Source organism: Perca fluviatilis, chromosome 11, assembly GCF_010015445.1.
Source record: "Perca fluviatilis chromosome 11, GENO_Pfluv_1.0, whole genome shotgun sequence".
NCBI lineage: Eukaryota > Metazoa > Chordata > Actinopteri > Perciformes > Percidae > Perca > Perca fluviatilis.
In genome coordinates, this window is record NC_053122.1 from 11,251,598 (window position 1) to 11,277,365 (window position 25,768).

Here is a 25,768-nt window from a genome sequence, read left to right on the forward strand (position 1 = left end):
GGTTTCGGCGGGATGTTTAGGGTGACAGCGACGTTCACGTAATATAGTAAACAAGGCAAGATATCCATCCGAGCTAATGCGTGCTAACGACTAGGGCTGTGCTCGATTAAAGAAATTCTTAGTCAACTAATACTCATTCATTTGTATCGACTAATCGATTAGTTGATTTAATCGACAGATCTGTAAATCTGAGTTTTTCCACAAAGAGTCATGCAAAAGCACCACTTTAATTCTTGTGTTTACCAGAGATGTGCTTGTACGTTTCTTGGAAATAAGTCATTCAGCATGAAAAAAGCATAAAACATGACTAATCGACTAAAGAAATCTAAGTTGATTAAGACCAAAACGACCGATTAGTCGACTAATTGACTAAGAGAGAGCAGCCCTACTAACGACAGATCGGAAATGTGCAACAACAGAAATATCCCCAGAAGTACACCGCACACTGACTGACAAAAACAAAAACGACTGCTCAATTTGAAGAATCTCAGTCGACTGAGGGGTCTCAGACTGTTAATTTGAAACTCCGACTTTCAGGGGGCAGCCCTACACGTTACCAACACCAAGTACAGATCAGCGTGTTCTTGTGCATTCATGTGCGTCCTCGTGTGATATTAAACAAAATAGGGACACACTTGTTAAAGATATTGCTTCATAGTGCTACTAATGGTATCAATGTATCAAAAGACAATGTGAAAACAATGTGACAATGTGAAAGAGGTTAGAACATGAATCTGCAGCTTTATAGTGAGTTTCAGCTCACTATTTAGTGGCCCGCAGCTTTAATGCTTTACTTTACCGAGCATAGGTAATTTTTGTACAGGTGATATGCATTTAAGAAGGCACTGACAAACAATGTCATCTTGGCAATAAGGGTGTCAGATCAAAAACACTCATATCAGGAAATAACAAACCTATTTCACCATTTAGGCTGGAAGACTTCACGGGCAAAAACTAAGAAAATAAGATATTTTCTAAGTTTGATTCAGCAGAGAGGATGGAGGTCCTGGTGAGAGTTGATGTTCAGACAAGAGGGGAACACATATGGGGTGAGATGTGACGTCTGTACTTGACGTTTGTGTGTGTTAGCACCAATGTCACAAGCCAGATTTCTTGCACATGATGATGAGCTTATCTGCTAGAGCAGTGATCTTCAACATGCCAACAATTATTTATTTAGCTATTTTAATAGCTTAGTATTCTATGCAACAAGGTATAAAGGCTTAAGGCCGCCCTACACTTTATTGTAGGACCAGTTTATTAACTGTCTTATTGTATTGCATTTTGTTTTGTTTTCTTTCTTTATGTTTTTTATTCTTTCTTGTTATGGCTTTGTTAGTGTCTTTTCTGCATTTTTGTTTTTTATATTACACTCTAATAATGACTAGTTTATTATGCAACTTTATTTTATACAATATATGTAGTAGGGTAGTTTATATCCTCGGCGTTCCACTTCCGGGATTGCTCCGGTGCTGCAAGAAATTCCGCTGGATGGATGTCTTTTTCGCCGATGTCTGTCCCCTTCCTCTTTCTTTGTGTTGGCGTTCTAAACTCCTGCTCCTCAGATCTCTGCAGGGTAAATCCAGACAGCTAGCTAGACTATCTGTCCAATCTGAGTTTTCTGTTGCACGACTAAAAGAACTTTTGAACGTACCCATGTTCTACCAAAACAAGTTCCTTCCCAAGGCTATTTAGCAAGAGGCACCGTGGCTCCGTGCGGAGCTTTGTGCCGCCCAAGACGATTGTGATTGGTTTAAAGAAATGCCACTAAACCAGAGCACGTTATTCTCCCATCCAGCAATGCTGTGTGGACTAGCCAGATCTTCCTTTGCAGCACTGTGGAGGAAGGTCTGGCAAAGTGGGACTAGTAGTAGGGGGTCCCAGCTCCGTTTCTCTTTCAGTTAAGGGGTCCTTGGCTTAAAAAGCATTGCAGACCCGTGTGCTAGAGAACATAGATCATTACTATGGTATGAGAGTAGCAGAAAAAAAACAATTCAACGTTGTGTACTTGCACATGCAAATAATATAATGCTGGTTGCCAGCAATGCTGCAGCAGATTGCAATCACCAAAGAAAGTAACACCAACTGAATGCAGAGCTCTGTGTCTGGCAGCGACCGATAATATATTTTTTTTAATTCTGTTCCTTCTTAATAAAAAAGCTCAGCGTGAGCTGCCAAACTGGAGCTAGGACAGTGAAGGTGAAGGGAGATATCAGTCTCGTCTGGGTCTGATGTACAGGAACTCAGCCGAGGGAGAGTAGAGCTTCATTTTCCTCCCCTCTGCCATCTAGACAGAGAGAAACACGAGACCCTTTGAAGCGAGTGATTAAAGCGCAGCAGGACGAGGCGCAGCTCGCCATTTCTGTTACCCCGTCAACATGCTCCAAACAAATGGTTAGAGAGAGAGAGGCAGACAGAGAGAGGGAGAGAGAGAAGCAGAAGTCTCCTGTGACCCACTAAATTAGTCAGATTGACCCCCTAGACTGCCAGTGTGGGAGGCGGCCATTTTGACTCAGGGCCAAAAGTTAAATGAAAAGCGAGGGGGAAGACATGTTGGTTCTCTGTGTGAGACCAGCCAGTCTTTCCAGAACTGCCCAAAGACAGAAAACATGTCTAGAGGTATCTGTATACGTGTCTCTCTCTCTGCAGATAAATAATCCATGTGTCATAACTCTCCAAAGCTACCGATCATGTGGATAGAAATTTTTCTTGACAAACATGATGTCAAAAATGATTGGCTGTGATAGATCTCTCTTATGGTGCTGGAAAGGCAAACAAAATAAAAAGAGAGCCTTTTCCATGACAACACAGAGTCTGAGAGAGCAGAGCTTCAAGACTTCACAGAGTGGCATGATGATCAGTTGACTTTTTCAGCCGAGCACCGTACAAACAAAAGCTGATGTGTGCTGACTTCAGTATGCCAACACTATCCACATCTCATCCCCCCCTTTTTCCAGTTATTGAGGCCAAAATATTAAGCCTGTCAAGAGCTATAAATAAGTGTTACTGTCAATAGACAACACCTCCCTTTGGGATAACTGCTAAGAGGCCATTAATTAAAAAGACAGCAGTGCTTGAGGTGAATTGAGGTTTTGTCTAGTAGTGGAGAGAGTGCTTTAACTCTGTTACAAATCATTCATATACCACGCTGACATACTATAATCTGCTGGTTTTAGGAGCAAAAAAAGGTTTCATCAAGGAAGGAAAATGCTTCCCAAGCTGATGCAACGAAGCACAATTCCAATAGGTAATGTGTCCCCGATGCTGCTGCCTGGACACGTTCTCCTCTAAACCTGGTACGTGACACAGCCCTGGTGCCAAAGCACCGTGTTTAGCCCAACTGTTACGGCCGTAGTAGCAGCAGTGTGCTGTGTTTCTTCTCTCTCTTCAGATCGACAAGCCAAAGCCGTCATCTACTCTCTAGCTAGCTAGATGTCAAATCAATTAGCTGGCTTTGGACTTGGCCTGTTGCACCCACCTACTGTACACACATACACACACTTTTAGAAGCCGTGTGCCAGGTCTCCTTATCAGCATCGATCGGGTCCAGCCAAGCCACTTTACTGGATGGCAGACTTCCAGAGCTGAACCAAGGAAAACATCAGTTTGAAGCCAAAATGGCCGACGATGTGTTCTCAGTCTCCTTTGTGCTGCTGCAGCGGTCTCCCAGGTGGGTGCTCGGCTTGGAAGCTGTGAGGATTTCATTTAAGGAATTAACAATTCATCTCATAGTTCATCTCATAGTGTGGTGTATGGTTTTCTCATTCCCTTCCCCTTGCAAGTTTTGAGTCCAAACATTCAAGCTGTCTGTGAGGCTGCTGGAGGACAGGTGTGTGATCACACAATGCATGAATTGAATCAAACTAAGAGCAAGTCAGTCAAATCAGATCAGTCAAAAACATAATACAGATTTGACAGCTTTTCATTTCACTGAGGATAAAGCTGCTCTCCTTTGCAGTTCAAATAGCAATAACATGTAACTGAAACTTCTAAAAAGTATTAAGGGACCTGTCAGATGTATGATTTACTACAAATTAGGGATGTTCCTAAAGACCTGATGTTTAAACAGAGGTTTACACTTCCAAAAGTAAGAATACACTCAGAAAACGGTCAAAATTGAGCACATCAGCAATTTATGAGGATAAACATTGTCTGAAAAAATATATATTATAAGAGCGATTTAAATCGTTAAATTGTTAATCACACTTCTCAATAACCAAATTGTATTTTAAATGGCAGTGAAATCAATATCTCCACTGTGTGTCTGCTCCAGGCGACTGGTTGCTTACTGTAAGTATCTTAGCATTCTAGCATCAAGCTAGCCCGCATCGTTGATTCGCACGCTAGGTCAGTAGCTTTAGTCTGTAGCATAGGTGCTAGCTGGCTAGCTAGTAAGCAACTTTTATTTGTTGAGTTATAGCTTCTGGCCAATCCAGTGGAACAGAAGAGAACCAGACAGACTGCTGAACCCAGGCGCTATTTGGGAAAAAGGAGGTGTTAGCAGGCGGGGGCCCGGGAGAACGTGATGGGGTGGATGTGAGTCAGGAGAGGCTGATGAGTTCAGATCAGAGCGGAGAGCCGCGGCTGCTGCAGGAGGAGTCTGATCCCGGACCGAGGACCAGTGGGAAGGCCGAGCTCAGCTAGGGAGCGAGGGATAGTAATAATAATTTAGTGTGGAGCCGACTACCGAGGGTAGCAATGTTTATCGACTAGTCAACTAATCATGCAAATCCCTACTACAAATGGCACCAATGGGATCAAGCATCTACTACTCACTGGTGATTAAAGGATTGATTTTTGTTGCTCTATTTTGATTAATCCATTCCTGTTGGTAGCAGCCATACCCAACTGGACTGAATAAAAAATTGTCAACAATTATAAAAAAGAGGCTTTAGGACCTGTCTGATTAATCAAACTTAACTGTCTGTATTGATCTGAACTATTCATATCTGATTTTGTTTGGCCGTTCTGTCTCTCTTAACTACTCACACATACACACGTAAGTCCACATATCCTCATTTTATCTTTATTCTTGTAATTTATTTTATGCCTTTGTTGTTTACGTAGCCAACCGTATGCTTTTTTTTTTAATGGAGTGCTTACTTGTGTTCAATTTGTTGTTGTTTGTTTAGGACTCTTGAAATTGCTCATTATATTTTTCTTAGGTGTGATTCCTTCTATAAGACCCTAGAGGTTTTCTTAATCTCACCTGCACAATCTTTATTTTATATTATTTCCTTTTCTTGTGTTTCTGTTGTCTTGATTTTATTGTGCAAAATAAACATTTTTTCTTTTTTTTTTTAATAGGGTGAAAGTACAATGTTTCACCAAGTAGAGATTAGACGATATTTTCTGTTGCAGCTCTTTCTGTCTAGGGCTGGTACCATTTTAAATACAAATCTTTTGAGCAGATGATGTCATGCATTATATATGCCTCAGACCACTGTGTAAATGCTACACCAAGTTTTTTGCTTTTACCTGTGGCCCCTGTCCATATGTCCCTTAAACAACAAATTAATCAACAACATACATTGTTTGTCTATGCCCTTTAGAACAACAGTGTTTCCTATGAGCAGGATGACATCATTTACCTGTGCCCTCCATAACACTTGTGTTAAGAAAATAAACCTGTTTTATGGTTAATGTTTGGTGCACAAAAACAACTTGATTAGTGAGTGTAAGATTCCTCTGTTACCATTACTTTATATTGTGCACAATAGACCACATATTACCATTGCAACCTAAGCCATGCAGAATTATTGTTCTGTGGGGCCTTGAGGTTGTTTGCATTATTCACATGATTTCTTTGATTCTATATTCAAGAAATGTTACTTTCATCTTGGTGTGTCACTTCTGAGGACTACACTACCGTATGTGGATTTTTAACCATTCATTGATGCACAGTGCATCACATTTAAACTAGGAAAATAATGATTCCAAAATCAGGCCACTAACTACAAGTTTAATCAACACCTCTCTTCATGAGAACACAACCAAAATAAAGAAAACATTTTTGCATTAGGAATCATTTCTTATTAGAAACGATTGCATTCAATAATTTGTTAACAAATGGCCAATAAAAAAATCTAAATGCCCAAAACCAAATTTAAAAAGGAAAACATGTAATTTTTTTAACCTATTCATCCAAAACATTTCTTCAAGTCTACCCCAAATACTGTATTTTAGCGTGTGTGCTTCATAACAGGCTTCTTTCAAGTCAGCATTATTATGTATGTGTGTTTAAGTGCCTGTTTGTGTGTCTGTGTGCAAAATCTGCCAGTGTGTGTGTTTGTGGACTAAGAAGGTTTTCATCGGGGCTTAACTGTGACAGCTCTGTCTCCGTTCTGCTAGCAGATCAATAATATAGTCGCTGATGACTGTACTAACACTGGGAGCACAAACACAAACACACGCACATGCACGCACACACACACACACACACACACAGCTGAGTGTGCGAGTGTAACAGACACAGCCTGTCTGTGACTGTGGAGGATATTAGGCTTATTAGGAGTGTCTGGGTCTCAGAGTGACTCATGCTAACTCAGTGTGTCTTTGCAGGGTAGCAGGTTAAAAGGGCTTAACATTATAATACATCCCCCACCTTCCTTGCCTCCTGGCTCATCTTGTTATTTCCCCGCTCCCTCTCTTCTTGTTCTCTGTACTCTTTTCAACCCTCTGTCCTCTTTTTAACCCTATGTCCTCTTTTCAACCCTCTGTCCTCTTTTGTCTCGGCGTTCCACCCGCACATTTCAATCTAATTTTTTATTTCAAAAAGATGAAATTTCTCTGTGACAGTTTTGGAATGATTTTTTGTTGAAAATGTGGATGTCATCAGGAGGTTGACACATTGTAGCTGAAAATTATGCCTCAATATAAATGATGAAAGGCAGGGAGCTAAAATATCCTTCTCCAGTGCAAAGTGTGTAAAATATTTAGTCCAGTATATGTTTTCCTTAAATTAGATTTGACTGGCCTAATGGTCGTAGATTGAAATAAAAAAAAAAAACATTGTGGTGAGCATAGGTTAATGTTCCTACTTGTTAAAATGCATCATGGTCAGTCCATGGTCTAAATAAGCTGTGGGCCCTGTTGACCCAGCCTGGTTCCAGACCTCTCATCACTGCCCACATCTCAGATGTGTGATAACATTACAATGATTACATCACAGACCACAGTGTAGGTGTGACAGTGTTGTTTTATAAAAAGTGTTGCAATGAACACATTTCAACAGGAAGCATTGAGAATAACCGTTGTTGTCTTTCACTACAATGACATTGAGCTTTTTGTTCTTACTTATCTCACATTTCTTCAGACGCACCTTGTCAGCAGAGCTGGTGGGAGTATTTTGCTGAGTGACACGCACGCACGCACGCACGCACACACAAACTGTATTTCTGAACTGGCACCTCTCCTGCTACCTGTCCACACTACTTGGTCCATGCGGGTCCATGATTACATCCATGCATCCAACCGGCCACCCTCCAGTACCCGAGCCAAGTCCCTACAGACTACTTACCTTCTTACTATACAAGTAAGACAGGCCAGGCTACCAAAAACTAGCCAATTAATGCAGCCCGCTGTCTCCATCACGCAGCTCCTTCCTATAAGGTCGTACTGGTCCCTTGAGAGTCCCCAAACGTAGTAAGTAGCAAAAATAACTACATAAAAACGTCCACAAACATTGGGACAAGATCACCACTGCTTTACTGGTTGTTGTACGGCTGACTCAAATAACAAGCCTGGAATCCGCATATATCTTTAATTGTTGTGAAAAACTTGAAATCAACTGCTCTTAGCAACTGCTACCAGCTGCCATGACAACTGAAAATGAAGTCACCAGGTCGGAGAGGTGACTAAAAACTGATTATTCAGGAGGAAACACAATAGAAGTGGACTAATGAATGAAGCGAAATGTAAGATTATTAGGCTCCCTGTTTGTGGAATCAGAGTGCTCTGCTAATCCAGCCCTTTCTGTCATAGAGTAGTAAACTTACGATTTTTTGGGCCTTAACTTTCAAAGAAAAACTGCAAAAGAAGAATTACTCCATTACAGACAAACATTAGAAATAATGTTCTACTTCCACTGTTGCGACTGAAGTCACAGTGTGTGAAATTGCATTGATCTACTGCTAGATAAAAGCTGGGCTGGCGTCATATTATTGTACCTGAGTCTGAAACAAACAATACGCAGACATTTCTAATAGCAATACCAAGACTTTTGAAGAGCTGGAAATGTTGAACTAGATTAATTTCAGCTCCATTTCCCAACATGCTCTGTGTTTCCCCCATTTCCCATCCTGTCATCTGACCTTCTACTTTTTCCTCTTCCTTTGTGTCCCTTTTTCTTGCTCCACACTCACTCCATAAGATCAATGTGCAGAGTTCAGTATGGATCACAATAAATGCTAGTGTTTAAAAATGTAACTCACACCTTCCCTTCTATTTCTTTCCGCTCCCAGATCAATAACAAGAACACACGCATGAATCCACAACTGTCAAGCAGTCAGCCTTCTCTGGATCAATACAGGTTTAAAATTGAACATTCTCATCAGCTCATCATTATACTCATTGTGTTATCCATATTTCTGAGCTGGTAAAGACAGAGGAATTTAGAATTAAGAAGAATTTAAATCCAAAATGGTGAAGAAAGTGCTGCGTTTAAATTAGAGAATTGGTGTTATTTAGTATCAAAGGCATCCAACGTCAGAGAGAAACAAAGTAATCTAAAGATCACACTTTATTCATTGACACACAAGTGCACTGCTCTGATTTAACACCATGATTTGCTTTGCCAATATCAAGATCTTTGTTTTTCCCTTTTCCTTTTATTCAATCAAAACTTTAAGAGCCTTTTCAATTTTTCTAAAAATACCAGATCACCTGAGCTGAACTCAACATTCGGGGACATTGGCTCAGAGGTACTGGCCTTTAACTAAAAGTCTGTGTGCGTTTCATCCAGACACGATGATGACATAAACATTCAGAGCACTGGCATTTAGAGAGGAGCGTGTAATGGGATTCCAGATGATCCAGTTTATGGGCATGATAGAGAGGAGTCTAAAATGTTCCATCCCCCCCCCCCGCCCAGAAAATGCAAACCCTAGAAAAACAAACAAAGACATTGATGATCCAATGTAAATAATAAATGTTCAATCACACAGCAAATAAGTTCACAGCAGTCACTAAAGTAGATCAAATGTCATTTGTTTGGCTGCAAACAGAAGACATTTGAAGCTATGGTGAAGAGGAGGTCACTGAACAAACTGTTATCTACAGTATCATGGCCCACCCTCTACACCCCACACTGGTCCAACAGCGGAGCACCTTCTCCACGAGGGTCCAACAGCTTCGGTGTCACACTGACCGCTACAAGAAATCATTCACTGAGTGTTAGATAAGACTCATATACTTCACAAAACTGCACTAAGTGCAACTTGCACAAACAAAGGTTTTACTTACATCTCTATGAATACTATTGTTGTTGTATATTCTGTATGTGTGCTGTGTGTCTTATATTTTGTTGCTGTATCACTGACATTTTCCAATTTGGGATCAATAAAGTCTATCTAATCTAATCTGATCTAATTTAATCTTAATATCAAACTTCCTCATTGTTTGGGTTCTCACAGAACTCCGTACTCCTTTACAATTTTTTTTAAATTATATTTAAACACATTTTGACCGTCACCATGTTTGATCAAGGTGACAAGGAAATTACCATGAAGCATTGTTTTTACACCAACTAAGCATTGTGTTATTACTCTTTTATGAACAAACTCTTATAAAACTCCAATGCAATGACTGCCCAAGTCTTTTGCACAAGTGTAACTAAGTGTAACTATAATGCTGTGGTTGGATGCATGAATTGGTTTAGCAAGAAAATCACATGGAAAAAATAATGGGAATCCTGCAGAGTGATCACGATGCAAAAGGTGCAGCAGCCTCTCACAAACGTTAAATGTACTAATTTATCAATTTGTGCCTGAATTCTAACCAATAATATTGGGCTTATAAATAAAGAGATCATGTTCATGAATACAGTGCACATTTAGTTAAAAATCACAAGTTTCCTTGTTCATAAGAGGTTTCTGATTGTACTCTTGTTTGGTCAAACAGAACAGTCTAGATCAGTCTAATCTCCATCACTTATAGGAGTCATTTAGCTGTCTGACTGACTATTACAACAGCTATCATTCACTATCATAATTTTGTAGCTTGCTATCATTGGACAAAGTAAAAAAAATTGCTAATCTAGGGCAGGAAGGTTTAATGGGTTACTGTAGTTACAAAGTTATTCTGCAGGAACAGGTTATTTTTTATGATAAAATTGTGAAGCAGGTGATCAGTTTATACAAGATGTAGAGCTCTGGAGAGTTATTGATGAGTTAAAGAGATATTTTGCTAATTTAAATCCAGCTCTGGTCCACCAAGATCAGCTGGACGACACAGATCGCGATAGAACTCCACTGTTCCGCTCTGCGGCGAGCTCCGTGCAGTACAGGGACAGGGAAGCCAAACACTGTTCATTTAAACACACTACCCACACTGCCATGGCACAGAGCTGCAAATGACCTATTATTTGGTGCTGTTTGTGTAGTTTTAGCCCTCATCTCTATTAGTTATAGAAATAGTTCACTCGCCTGGGTTGTAAAATGTTTAGTCTGGCAGGCTTTTGGCTCTTTGACTGTCTGATATGTTCTACATGGAACTATAATGCATTCTTTAAATTGCCTCAGTGGGAAAACGGTCCTTCAAAGGACTATAAGGGACCTTTCTTTGAAAATAGTTTTTCAATTTAATAAAAAAAAAAAAAACCCGCAAAGCTGCTCCACTCTGCAAACATGTTCTTTAGTCGGTATGTCCTGAGGAGAAGCAGAGATAGAGCCACAGTGCAGTGAGTCTAAGCTGGCAGCTGAGCGCCCCGACAGCTTCTGGGTAATGGGCCCTCGCTAGACGGGTCGTATTTTCCCGCCAGACAAGCGGCGGTGGGTCTCGCCGGGTGCTGCGGTTACAGCCAATGCTTATGCACACACACACACAAGCTCGCCACTCAGCAGCCAGACAAGCACGCAGCAGTGCATCCGATTACCAGGCAAATGTCACAAATATGCACAGCCAAAAGAGGCAGACAAATAGCCCACCCTAGGAGAAGGCTTCTCCTCAGCCAGCAGAGTGAAGTGGCCACCACGGTTCCACCAGAGCTAAGATATCTGTATCTACTTTGTGTGTGCTCACTGTCAAAAGAGGTCCACTGGGATGATTAGATAAAGGGAATGGAAGCAGGTAAACATTGGGCAGAGTGAGTTACACCAACTCAGATACAGAGAGAGAAACTACTACTTCTGTTACTTTTAACTTCCAAAACCAGAGGTTGTCCAATAAAGATGGTAAACTGGAATGAAAACAGACAGACTGAAATGTGAAAAGACAAGAGAGAGTGAGGTAATAAGACAAGAGACTATAAAAGTGAATGGTACTGAATAACAAAAGAAGCCAAGGATGAGTGGAGGGGTTTTCCTCAACTTCAGTAATATAGTTGGCAGGACAAAAAGCTTGGCTTGGCTAACAGCTCAGGAATGTGGCACTTGAGCTATTTCATCTGGCTAACGTACCATAAAATATGTGATTACGTACTTATTGAACACGTTACTCTGTCAGTCGTTACTCTGTCAGTCGTTACTCTGTCAGTCGTTACTCTGTAATTGAAATATTGAGCGCAATATGGTTTGAAATATTGACAAAGCCAACATAAAGGCCATTTTAACTGCTAAAGAGACTCGAGTGGATGTGGTTGGTAATTGAGGTTAAGCGACAAATACAAAAGAGTGGTCCTTCAAAAGTGAACACAAACAATACTGTACAATACAATCATAATCACAGTTAAATATTTCCACCTCTTATGTTGTCTAAGCCCAGAAGAAGCACCAAAGTTTCACCTGCAACCTTGATATTTAGAGCTGACTTGTCCTTTAACTAATGACGCAACGCATATCACGCTCTTCTTTCCGCAGACAAAAACATTGTCTCTGTTTGACTGATAGAGCAACACACACAGTCACACAGTGGATTTGTTCTTTTTGAAGTGATAAAGCAGCAGCATATGCCGTGGCAGACACTGTGACCTGTGGTGACTGATTTAAACTGGAAACAAAGGCAGAGCTGAGGATCTCATTAGCACCTCTGAAAGTCTTTATCTTTCACAACACAACAGGAGCCAATTCCTGAACTGCCAGCCCCCTCACAGCTGCACGTAACACTCATTCTTAATTTAACTTTTCTGCGGTTTAACCTGTCTGTCGATGTGGGAACAGATTTCCATTAATATTAGGGTACTTCATTGCTTACTTTTTAATAGAGCTGTCAATCCAAATGTTTAAGACGAATGAAATACATTGTGCATTCCATTAACATTCTTGTTTTAAATTTCATTCTGACAAAATTGTATTTTCCTTTGAAGAGTTAATTTTTTCCTCTCATCAACTTATTTCTCAAGTTATTCCAGGACAAGCCCATGACCAGCCACACTAAACACAGTTACACAGTCCCATCCTCTATTTTTTTGCTACTTTCTATCTAGGGCAGGCATCAGCCAAGGTGTCTGAAAACCCCACACAGTCATTGTATTGTCCCTGGTCATAACAACACTGGTTACATTATACCGGCTGTGCCTCAGTCTATGAATCTGTGGTCTGTCTGGGAGTAGAAACTAGAGCTGCTCCTTAGGGAAAGCCAATAAGACTGCCTGTAAAGGAGTTAAAAAAAAAAAAAACACTAATACATGCTTCCTGGCTTCCAGAAATTATCTTAAGATTGTATCATCCTCCAAATGATACATTTAATGTACTGAGAGAGGTGATTAACATGATCATTTGTGACAAATTTGATTATGAATTTAGAGGAAACAACTGATATAGGCTTAAAAATAAACTCATCTTACCTCAGGAAAAAAAGCTAGTAGGCTAAGTGGTAGAAAACCCACTGGTACAATGCCGTGATAGCTAACGATACTTGGACATTTTCAGCATTTTGAAATAATGTAGCTGGAAAACGATAAAACATTTGTGAAGAAGTATATTTGTATGGAACACTGGCCTTTGGGATACCTTTTTTTATCCTAGACAACTGAAAGCGCTAGCTAGCTAATGTGACAAAGACGTATCGAGTAGCTAGCAGTAGCTGTAATGCTAACCCGGAAAACACCAATAAATTAGCTTTTGCTAAAGAGAAATGAGCAGATTCCTGCACTATCCCAAACTGCAATTGGACCGCCTGGATTTTGAACATGGCGAGCAAGACAGCAAACATAAAATCTAGCTATTATCATTAGGGTTTAAAATTAGCACCATCTACTAGCCAATTTCTGCTAAAATATGCAAGTGGCTGGTATATTTGCTTAACTCACCAGTCTAAAAACAATGGTAATCTATTGAGTGGCTGGTAACATTTGAACATTAACTAGCCATTTGGCTGGTGGACAAAAAAGTTAATTTCGAACCCTGATTATCATATTACATACCTTGCTAAAGAAGAAAACAAAATACTGTACCAGCCAAAATGCATCTCAGCCATGCTAACATACTTATGCTAATGTAGCTAATCAAAAAAATGGGAAAATAAAAGGAACATACAAAACAATCTATTAATTTTCTCAAGGTCAAAGTGCATTATTAACCAAAATTACAAAAGGAATAAACTCAAAACATTGCAACAAATTTACGTTTACTTCCAGCAAGCTGCTAAAAAATACATTTAAGCTCCTAGTTCATTTTCTGTGCACGGTGTTAATACGTCTCGCCATAAATGCTACCAAGATAAATTCCTGCAGGTCTTGTAGCTGCCAATTAAATTTTTCCCTTGGACAAGCAGCAATGACTAAACATTTGCAGAACAGAAACAATACTAATGTATCAGAGGTAATTGAACAATAAACCCTACATGCTTCAGGCACTACAAACTTCTACCATATTGCCTTGTTGGACTTTTGTGTTTTGCCAAACCATTTGTCAATATGGTAATTACCTCCAAGTCAAACAAAGTGGACAGCCTATAAAAAGCAATGAAAGACAGTGTAATCCACAAGACCCTCTGCTCCTTACTAAATAAGAAACCCATCTAATCGAGTTAGCAAGATGGCAGCCTTTATTCCATCTGTGTGCAGCTGGGTGATGAAGTGGAAGACGTGTTTTTTTGGACTCCACACCTCTTCCATCTCCCATGTTGCTACTTCTTTAAATGGGGCCCCTCAATACAGCCCTGCGACAGCGTTGAGCAGCTAAATGCATGCACCAGTTAATTAGACTTGTGAAAGAATTGGGTTTAGACCATCATTCTGCTCTTTGTTGGTCCACCCCTCAAATTGAAACGAGAATTACAATGCTGGCATATGAGTAATTAGTTTGAGACAGATGGAATCCCCACTCGCTTAACAGAATCAAAGAGGAGAAACGATGATGGATTGCGTGCGTCTATTTGTGTGTGTGAGAGAGACTGAAAGTGAGACAGAGAAATGGAGACAGACACTTTAATCGCGTTACATAGTCCAGAGAGACAAGCTAAGTGCGTTACCACTATTGTGTCAGGAGTGCTGTTTTCACATTGGGACTGGTATGGAATCTGTAGAATTTGTTCTTTGAGCACAGAGCAGAGACGAAGCTCGGGTCCAAACTCAATCAGCAGCAGATAATATGACAATCTCTTCACATTGTGTACAGTTTACTTCCTCGTCGCAAAGAAAAATGAAGACCCTGGGCAGAACAAAGGACTCCTGTGACAGCTCCACATTATCTTTGTGAGAAGCAATTGTGGTTTTTAATGGACAATTAATAGTGTGTCATGTTTGCGAAACTGGGGATTTGCTTTGTGCCATTAGACCTGAGCCAACATGTATTTAAAACAACCAAAAGCAGCCGCTTTGATCAACCTGGAGTGTTACACTGACAGGGTTGGCACGATTTGAAAAAGAAAGTAATTTTGCTCTCTACTGCTGCAAAAAAGGAGGTATTCTGGTATATTTTAAGGCAGTGTGAGATTTTTGAGAAATGAGTAAGATTTCAAAGGATTAGGTTTGTATGTTAACATAACACAAAGTCATGTCTGTGTCTGGCAAATGCAAAATGCAGAATCAAATATATGTTAATTTTTAATAAGGGCACTCTAGCTCCAATTATAAAATACAGGTTATTTTAGGTAAAAATTTGTATAAGAGCATTATTTATATGAGAAATGATTTTGATCATTTTGATCATTAGTCAGTCGCATGATGATCAAATTCATATTAAATGACATCAGTGAATTTTAAAGTGCTCATATTATGCTCATTTTCAGGTTCAAATTGTATTTAGAGGTTATATTAGAATAGGTTTACATGGTTTAATTTTCAAAAAACACCATATTTTTGTTGTACTGCACATTGCTGCAGCTCCTCTTTACACTGTGTTTGGTGGTTTAAGTTCCCAACGTCATCGGCACTAGGATTAGGCAATGGTTAGGGTTAGAGTTAGGTGCCTTTAAGTCAACGGTCGCAGCCTTGCCTTGAAGTCGACGTTGGGGGCTTAAAACACCATCAAGCTCTTTTCACCCTGTGCGTTGAGCTCTCTGTAGCTACAGAGTGAGGCATCTCACTTCTGTTCCATCTTTGTTGGGAGTCGCACATTGCGCAGTACCTAGGTAAGCACTACAAGCCAGTCAGAAGCAGAGTATGAGGGAGTGCCATGCTAGCAGCTAGGTGAGCATAACGAGTGTTACAAAGCGATGCATGTTTGTCTGTGAAGTAAAGGCTGGACTACAGTAGAGCTGTTTGGAGCAGTTTGTGAACAGTGTTTTCTGGTGGAGATGGTAAGTCCCTTTGGGGTGGACTTTGGGCTTTTTCTCTTTGCAAACGGATTACATGCACAAAAAGATATATCACACGATAAAGGAAAGGGAAAAAGCCAAAAAGCATAATATGAGCACTTTAAGTTTAAAATCCAAAGCCGCAAAGTGACTGTGATTCATTCCCTGTGCGCCTCTGATCTGAAAGGTGCTAGAGTATGTGTAGTCAGTGTGCAGTTAAGAGGTTCAGAATGGCAACATCGTTCTGTCCATAAAGTCTGCCAGTGAGTTTTTGACTGATCTATATTCTTTTCTCAAGGCACTTACACATACAATCAGGTTTATAAGACGTCTCAAGTTATCATCCTTGAGCTTTTATTATACTTTGCCTGAAAATAACTCTGCACTGAGCAACATGTTTTATAAAGTGATAACAACTGAATTGCTTTATGACCCCTTCAATATTGGACTGTGGCTGCTGGATGTGTAATTAGGTAATTCCTTGCTAACACGTTGCCATGACAACTTGATATAGTTATAATATGTCAGGTTGTACACAAGTTGCCAAAAATCATGCCCCCTTCAATATTGGACTGCTGCTTTAAATTGGACACCTGCTTGGGCTAACTAGCTAGGTAGCTCTGTCCGAGAGAAATGTCTGTATTGTGTTAAGTACTGTACAGGTAGAAGCAGCTAGTCCTTTCAACAACTTTTTGTTGCAATTACTTATTAACGATAAAAGCTACACATAGCTGTATGTATAGCTGGATATGCAAGCAAAAGGGAAGCTAGAGCTACCAGATTTATGTATTTCTAACACTTTGATATGTGTTAAGTGTGTGAATTCATAAGCAAACAATATAAATACATTTTGCGGCTCTACTGTAGCAGGTGTGTGGATAAATGCAAGAAGGAACACGATCTAGTGCACCAGAGGAATGCAGGAAGATCTCTTTCTCTCTCTCTCTCTCTCTCTCTCTCTCTCTTTTTTTTCTCTCTCTCTCTCTCTCTCCCTCTCTCCCTCTCTCTCTCTCTCTCTCTCTCTCTGACCTCCAGAGCAAAACAACAGTATTTTTGAACTGTGGTTTTTAATCATAGAGATGAATTTTGGACACAAATCAAGGAGCGTACTACAAATGTGACCAGCTGTAAAGCCAGTCACCTGCAAGAGCACAGCTGACACACACAGGTAGAGCGTACAGAAGACGATCTGACAGGTCAGAGACAAACACACAAACACACCTGATGCTAGTCATGCTTCCAGTCTCAGAGCCAAGCTTGCATCTCTCCAGCTGAGTGGCAACAATCTGTCGTTCGGCTTCCAGCTCCCTGGTCAGACGTTCAAACTGCAACTCCTAGAGAGAGAGAGGGGTGGGGGAGAAAGACAGAATGTGTCAATGTGTTTATTTACTGTCACATTTACAGTCATCCCGAACATTATTTTGGCCCCGTTTTATCTGAACACATTTTTAATTGTTGTGAAATGGACTCTGCCGTCTGTGGTGGGAGAACAGGCCAGATAGCACTGTGTCTGCCAGTTTCACACTGCCAGATATTCACTGAGAAGAGTTTGATATGAAGCAAAACAGCGACACCAAACTAAAGCCATCACAAATGTAACATTTGTTATTGCTGTGACTAGGAAACTCATGAAACAGATGAAGTTTTGGCGTGAAGAATTCTGTCATTTCCGCCAGTTGAAAGCTTTAGTCTAATGCCTGCCTGACAAATCATCTATTCACTCTAAAGGCCGTTTTATGGTCCTGCTGCGGCTCCACGCAGAGCTTTCGCCGTAGCCTACATAAGTGGCCTGGTGTTTATACTTGTGTGCAGGTGTGTGCATCGAGCTGGCGGTGTGTGTGTGTGTGTGTGTGTGTGTGGGGGGAGTGAGACGGCGATTCTCTTCCTATTCTAGAGTCATAGTGAGAGAAACAAAGTGTCTCCCCTGTGTTTTCTGAACTAACCCTCTCCTTGATTTCATGTTGTTTATGGAGAAGGAGAACCAGGAAATGAGTCGGGGGGGAAATGGAGCCACGGCCGAGCGACGTGCATCGCTGCGACATGTAGTTAAATTTTTCGAGAGGTGCACGTCAGGCTACGGCGTAGACACAGAGGGGTCTGCGGGGGTACGCCGTCGATTCTACACACAACCATAAAAAGGCCTTTACTGTATGGATTTGCATCCTGCTGTTACCATGAGGTGGCTGACATGAAGGGAGGGGTGGAGGAGGTTGTCAGTCACATCACCCCAGTTGAAGAATCTGGAGCTGCAGTGTAGCGCCCCCTGAAGATACACTGTCACCATACTGCTGGATGTTAATACACTCTTCACTCTAACATATGTGGCTTAAATCCGTAAATGTGCATAAAAAACTATAGGGGTGGGAATCACCAGAGGCCCCACGATACGATATTATCACAATACTTTTGCGATTTTGATTATACTGCAATATTTTCCAACTTCATAGTATTTCCCCAAAGGAAAACTTTGTCAACATCTGTTTTATCTAAAAAGATACATTTCTCTGTTTGTTCATCTTACGATCTAGTGGACTGAAAAAGCAAGTGATTTAATTATTTCAGTACTAAAGAGTGAAATTCTGATGTGCAATTTATATAATAAAAGATCGATTCTTGTCGTCCATGTATCGATACAGTATTACCTTGGATATATCACGATACTTTGTATCGATCCCCCCACAAACACCTAATAAAAACAGTTGGATGGAAACACACTCATGCAAGAATATTTTAATTTTCTTACCCTAAATGTGTCTTACTTGGCTCTGTGAGGCTTACTCATCCAACTGTTCCCAGTCTGATTCACCAAACCCTCTAAACTACATAAACTTGATGAATTCATGACTATTCACTAGGAGATGTGCCTTCGAGAGAGGTGGTCATTAGTATAGTCGACGCCTCTAAACTGCTATAATAAGAGGCTGTCTGTTCTGCTCCAGGCAAGTGTCAGTCACAAAAGTGTTACTCTATCAGGTGTTAGAGCGGAGGGCGCCTGGACTTAGACAGTGACTCGAACGAATACCCTGAAGCAGCTGTCGGACTGTGACAATTTTCCTCACGTCTACTGAATTGTAAAAGTTGTCATGCCAAAAGTACTCCTGCCAAAAAAAAGAAGAAATCTTGTAGAACATTTTAGTGAACTGGCAGGCCATGATGATTTTTTTTTTCAGCATAAAAATTCTCAAGTGAAATACGTGCTATAGTAATTATCTGTAAAGAAAATTTTAAATATAAGAAAAATTGGTGAATGCGACAAAATCTCTTATATCTCTTGTATGTGCCGTTTCAGAACAAATCTGTTCTTATCAGCTTCTTCCAAAAGGCCCATTATTTTTACGCTTAATTTATGCTGTTGAATGTGTGATAAATAACCACCAATTAACTGATACGCAAACAAACCAACAGCTGATTATAGTATTTGAGTCTGCTGCTGCGATCATTATAGCTGATTAAATATAACTGATTTCATCAATTTGTGCAAAGAAAAAAAAAAACGAAGTACTAATTAATCCATCCGAATTAAGTGAAGAGCACACAGTGTCTATACACCGGAGTACCTGTCCTGAAATCGTGATTTAGATCTTAAATTGGATTCTGACAGTTTTCTGGTGGGTTTCCAGATAATAAAAGTGATGGAATTAGAATAAATCGTGTCTGGACGGGAGATATAATCAATCAATGTTACCTGGTCAGCATTTTAATACAAAGGAGATATTCTGAAAGAGATCTGAGCTCATAAAAAAAAGATACAAAATTCTGAATTAGAATCTGAATTATCTTCATATATTTCATTTGGTTTGATGGTCAATCGCTGAAGATTAACGTAAAATTGCAGACGACAGTGAATTCTTATCTGTCTTGTACTATGTTCTCGTTTGACACTTTACAATAACACATTAGACTGTGCATGACAAACGGCCTGTTGCACTTCTAACACTTGAACCTTTTTGGAGTTTCAAACCAAATGAAGCTACAGTGCATCCATTCAGAAAGCAATAGCATGGCATTAAAAGTTAACATACAATAAAAAGTCAGACTACTCTGCTTGCACAGACACGGTCAGAAAAAAAACACTTAACTTTTATAATAGTTTTAACATTTGAGGTGCCCTCAAAATATCACTGAAAAATACATTTCCCAGTAGGAAATAACGTTAATCTCATTTATAGTGATTACATGATGAGTATTTTCCTCTTAAGAATACTGACAGAGAGCAGAGTGCCGGTCTGTGGGAGCTTAAACACTGATGATGCCTGAGGCAACTCCAGGCTTCCCACCATAATGATACAATTTGATTATAATGAATCATTAATGTAATAAGTTAACAAATCAAATTGCAAATGTCACCGTAATTATGCACCGCCTTCGTGTTATTAATGGTAACTGGACACACATACTGGCACACACGTGTGGCTATAGAAACATGCCCACGATACATGCACACGTGCACACGCATTGGCATACGTGCACGCTTGCACAGAAGCATACACAGATATAAATGCATGGATTCTGTAGCGTATAGACTCATATGAGAACCACAACTTCCACACATAAATTAAAACTTGCTGCTGTGACATTGAGTGGGTGTATTGAATCACTAACAGTGGCAGGGTTGTAAAAAGCTTCCCATTGACTTTATGACATCGTTAAAGGGACAGTTCAACCTAAAATAAAAAAATAAATACATATTTTTCCTCTTCCCTGTAGGGCTATTTATCAGTCTAGATTGTTTTGGTGTGAATTGCACAGTGTTGGAGATCAGCTGTAAAGATGTCTGCCTTCTCTCCAATATAACAGAACTAGATGGCACTCTGCTTGTGGTGCTCAAACCGCCAACAAAAATACATTTGAAAAACTCAACAGCAATGTCTCTTTTAAGAAATCACAACCCTGTAACTCAATATAATCCACAGTGAGCAGTTTCATGTAGGAACTATTTTCTTTCTATTGGCGGGTGTAGTTCGATAGAATATTTTTTTTGTACCTATATGAAACTGCTCACAACCAGGGTCTGTGGATTATATTGAGTAACCGGTTCATGAGTTCCTGAAAGACACTGCTGTTGAGTTTTTCAAATGTATTTTTTTGGCGCTTTGAGAACCACAAGCCATCACAGTTCCATCTCGTTCCATTATATTGGGGAGAAGGCAGATGTCTTTATGGCCGATATCTCCAACACTGGGCAACTCACATCAGAACAATCTAGACTGATAAAAAGGACTGAAGGTAAAAGGTAAAAGTTGTGTTTTTTCTTCTACTGTAACACTAAATGCAACTTCTGCCAGTCTAAAATGTTGGGAATGCAGAACAGTCTGTTAATGTTAACACACACACACACACACACACACACACTGCTGTGAAATCAGTGAAGTGTGAACATACTGCGAGAGCAACATGTACACATGTAGACTCTTTCAGGATGATACAAAGATGTGCACTGCAGACGAAAATAAAGCTGCTTAACAGAAAAAGTAATACAAAAAAAGAATCACCTGGCTACATCAGTTGTGCTGAGTTGACTGTATTTACTGAGCTGATAATAAATCCTTTTTGAAATGAATAAAAACAACACCTTTTTTAGCACTAGTGTTAAAGTTTTAGCATGGAGCCGTCAGCAAGAAAAAACATAGATGGTTTTATGTCATTGCTTAAAGGCACATTTGAACATTAACATTGTAATCCTTTGATGCAAACACAAACCAGCCACTTGTTACAAAGCTACTACATAGCTGCAGGACATTCTATCACACAGAGTTAAGAAACTGAACGTTTTACATGAACACAAGAGAACTGCAAGCTTTTCCCTGTGCGAGCTGACTTTGTTTCTTCTTTTCAATCAATCAATCTAACTACCCGTATCAGCTGGAAAGCAATAACCGAGAAACAACAACCTACTTCGATACAACATCTCCAGAGCAGATGAAGGAAAAGTTGAAACGCTTGTGTTTTTCTTTGTTTGTTTGCTCGTTTGGCGCTCCGACAGCTGAGAGCATAGAGGCTGAGTGGCTAAGCGAGTTGACTAACTAGCTGGATGGCAAGCTGTGAGAATTCAGTTGAAAGGCTTCTTGAAAACATCCAAACAAAAGCCATCTCTCCCTCCTTCCCCCCACCTGCCCCTCCGATCTGTTCTCCCTCCAATTCAGGGCTGACAGGCAGACACCTGTTACTACAGAGGAACAGGCAGAGACCATGCCGGGATGTATTCCAAAAATGAAGAGTCAAGAAAACGGCAAAAAAAAGAAAAGAGAAATAGAGGAATGGAAGTAGTGACAACACATACCTTCACATGGACCATACTTCACAGAGAGACAGAAAATCTTTGCTCCCCTCTGGTCAAAAAGCAACGACAACACTCCCTCTCCCTCCTCCAAACACTCATCTGTCCTGGGTCAAACACAGCAAGTGATAGAGAGACAGAAAGAAAGACATAGAAAGAGAGGCTCTAGTGTCACTTGAGCTGACTGCAACTCAGCCCCCCCCCTCTCTCTCTCTCTCTTTCTGTCTCTATGTCTCTTTCTCTCTCCCTCCTCGGGGGCCATGAAACACACACACACACACACACACACACACACACACACACACACACACACACACACACACAGTGCTCACTGAGGCACAAAGGTCCCCATGGCAACGGAGCATTTAGAAGCCCCGTGGCATTATTTATGCAACGTTGCATCACAATGGGCCCTCCCACCGGCCGACCCTGCCAAAAAAGCCCGCCGCTCGCCAGTCACTCTCTGTCTCTCTCTCAGTCTACCTCTCTTTCTCTCTCTCTCTTCTCTCTCTCTCTCTCTCTCTCTCTCTCTCTTTCTCTCTGACCAGACCATCTGCACTTCTCCTTCTCCTCCCACCTCCCCCCGAGCCACCATCACTGAAAAGCCGGGGGGTTAGGAGAAGGGCTGAGGCGGGTGAGACAGAAGATGGACGGGAGGGGAGATGGAGGGAGGCACACACACTCAAAACAGCATACCTACACACAAATACAAACATGCCTACACACACTTGCAGGCCATATACACAAGCCTACACACATACACACACACACACACACACACACACACACACACACACACACACACAAATGTAAGGAGTGTATAGTGGCAGAAAAGCAAAGTAGTTGGAGTAAGTTCAAGCACATACATAAAAATACAAATCTAATCTACATACAGCCGTGGCATGTCAAGACCTTTTGGACTATTGGCTGCTATTATTTGTATAGACTGAGAATGTGAACGCATGCAAAGTGGAATTTTGTTACTCCTCTGTTTAAGTAATTAACAAATTATAACCTATATGCTATGTGCTGTAAGGACCAGCATAATAACAGCCAATGTTCGGAAATTTCAATGGAAATTTCAATGGAATTGCCATGATCAGTGGATTCACTTGTGGAGGCAGTAAGTCCATGTTAAACCTGTTATGTCGAGTTCAGCTTTTGAGAACTTTGACTCAAGAATTTGAGCCATTGACCAAAAGTAAACTGTGTTGACCTTAGAGGGAATGGAGACCCAGAGAGTTCAAAAGAGACAAAACCATCATATTAGATTAGCTGTGTAGCTGTGTTGTTATTTCAAAGTATAAACTCCTCCCCAAGGAGAAAGTTTGCAATCTAAGCTGTGTTTTCGTACCAGTCAGTGAACGAAGAATCTCAGTGGCAAGCTGTCACTTAGCAGGGCCTCTATCTTGGTGTGCAATGGTGGAAGGCTAGGGCTAGGCGGTCCCCAGCTAGCTAGTATGTGTGGTTCACCAACTCGTCACCAAGATGGCACTAAGAACTATGCTTAATGGTTTTAATTTTCAAATTTAAACATATACAGAAACAAGTGAATCATCCAACAAGCGAACATTTGCTTTACATAAAAAACAATCACGCACAACCATCTCTTACCCAGATGCAATCTGACTCCAAAAATGAACCCATGGCTTCCCAACAGGTGCCACAGGTGCTTCCTAAAGCACCGACAAACAAAAAAAATGTCAAAAATGTGTTATCTAAAATCTTTTCTTTGTTTTTACTTCCCTTTATCTGACATGTCCACTTCCCACTCCCTGGATGCCACAGTCTAACGAAAGGCAATCATGGCATCCTTGCAAATACATGATACACACATGCAAAGCTCCAGTCATTTCTTTATTCAAATTTGGATTGGTTCAGTTTATACACCTGTTTGGCTGCAGACTGACTGACTGAATCACAAAGATAAACTCAGTGTTTGGCTTAAAACTAGACGGATCAGCTTGATAAACACAACGCTTAGTCTGCAACTCTAAAGCACAGGATACACAGCAGCTGTGAGCGTGCACGTCCATGTGTGTATGTAGCCTATGTGTCTGTGTGTGCGCAATATGAAGTATTTTAGGGTAAGACCATTTGGATTGTAGAAAGCTGATATACTGTATCTGGGAACCAGCGGCGGCGCCAGGGAGGGGCTAGGGTGTGCTGTAGCTAGCCTACCCCTAGGTTTGCCATAGCCACCCCAAGAAATTGCTGTGGTTGATTTATAAATTAATAAAAAATCGTTAATATGTAAATAGTATAATTTATATTTGAAAAATGAATAAATACATTAATAAAACAAACGATTATTTTTAGGCTAAAAAACACAGGTGATCGTATTCAGCCAAAGGGTGTAGGACACATTGAACTTTTGACCTTACTTCCCAATAACCTTAAAAAAAAAAAAAAAAAAAAAGCTCAATATTTGGAGCCGTTAGGATTAGAGAAGTGAGTCCAACGCTAGCAATGGATAGTTTTTTACTCCCTCAGACTTTATCAAAATCTGTAAATGAGACTGAGAGATATGGTGAACTTGTCACCAAGCGGGACGAAGAAAAGCAGCCGGAGGAAGATGAGCTGACCACGGCCGTGATTGCTGCTGAGGATGCTTAACGTCACCCTGCTGTAAATGACATTAGACCAGGGGACCGCACAGCCAGGCCACAGTGGGTGAGTCAGCTGTTAGGGGTCCATGCAAGAACTTTACTCTTATCTCTGTCTTGTAGAAGAGCACAGTAAACATGTATTTTACAGAAATGTGAATAAATGGATCACCGAATCTAAAGTTATCGGTATATAATCGGTTTGTTTTTAGCCCAGAAAACGTGTTCGTCCTCAGTGGCTTATTTAGATCTATTAAGTCACCTCAGATATGACTACAGTATTTTGACCATACGTGCAAGTGTGAAAACTGTGTGAGGATACATGCGCGTGTGTTTTTATGTGTGTGCTTGGCTATGTGTGGTGTATTTGGACTGCTGCATTACTCTTCTGAGCCACTGTATGAGAGCTGCAGTAATGATTGTTTGAACCCGGCTTGTTGGCTGGTATTTGAAATATGTTTGGTGGGCTAATCAGAGTTCTATGGTGCTGTTGTATCGGCAACTTTAAATCAATCTCTCTCGTTCGCTTGCTTAGTAGGCCTAAACGCCGGCGGAGGTGGGTGGGCATCTGCGCGAGTGTATGTAACGTTAGCCTATTTGTGTCAAGGGAAACTCAAAATTTCAGAGCACCTCACCTCACCGAAACGTCCAGCAACCCCAAAGCACCGGCAAAAGAACATCTCTGGCGCCGCCACTGCTGGGAACATTTCTGCTAGTGTTCAGTAGTCTGTGCAAATAATCACTATCAAAAGGGGCACTCCACAGATTTTACTCGTAAAGGTCAGTTTACTTGTAATGATGAGTACTACTCAGCCTGTGGTTGTATAATATATTCTGTGGCTCTAGGGAAGCTTTGTCAAGTCCGAGAAAATAATAACCCTGATCATTTTATCATCTCAGTTTAGGCTTGAAATGTACACATTTGTAACAAAAAAGCCTGTGTCATAAACTGGCGGTATGGAGTTTGAATAATGTGGGCATTTAACCAGGCAGGAAGGGTCAGACCAAAATGATAAAATTAGGTGCATTATGGGTAATGTAGGATCCAGAA

At 40.6% G+C, this 25,768-nt stretch overlaps 1 protein-coding gene across 12 annotated transcripts in view; it reads right to left on the reverse strand.

Moving 5' to 3' along the window:
• The window catches only part of ctnnd2b (catenin (cadherin-associated protein), delta 2b), a 169,577-nt gene that overhangs the window by 100,171 nt on the left and 43,638 nt on the right, over positions 1–25,768 (reverse strand). For 11 of the 12 annotated variants that reach the window (XM_039816120.1, XM_039816130.1, XM_039816125.1 and 8 more), the window contains one exon: positions 17,056–17,168. In XM_039816120.1, the coding sequence (XP_039672054.1) occupies positions 17,056–17,168 (113 nt within the window). Of the gene's footprint in view, positions 1–17,055; positions 17,169–22,114; positions 22,301–25,768 lie in introns of those variants that run through there. The other variant, XM_039816126.1, reaches the window with a different exon arrangement.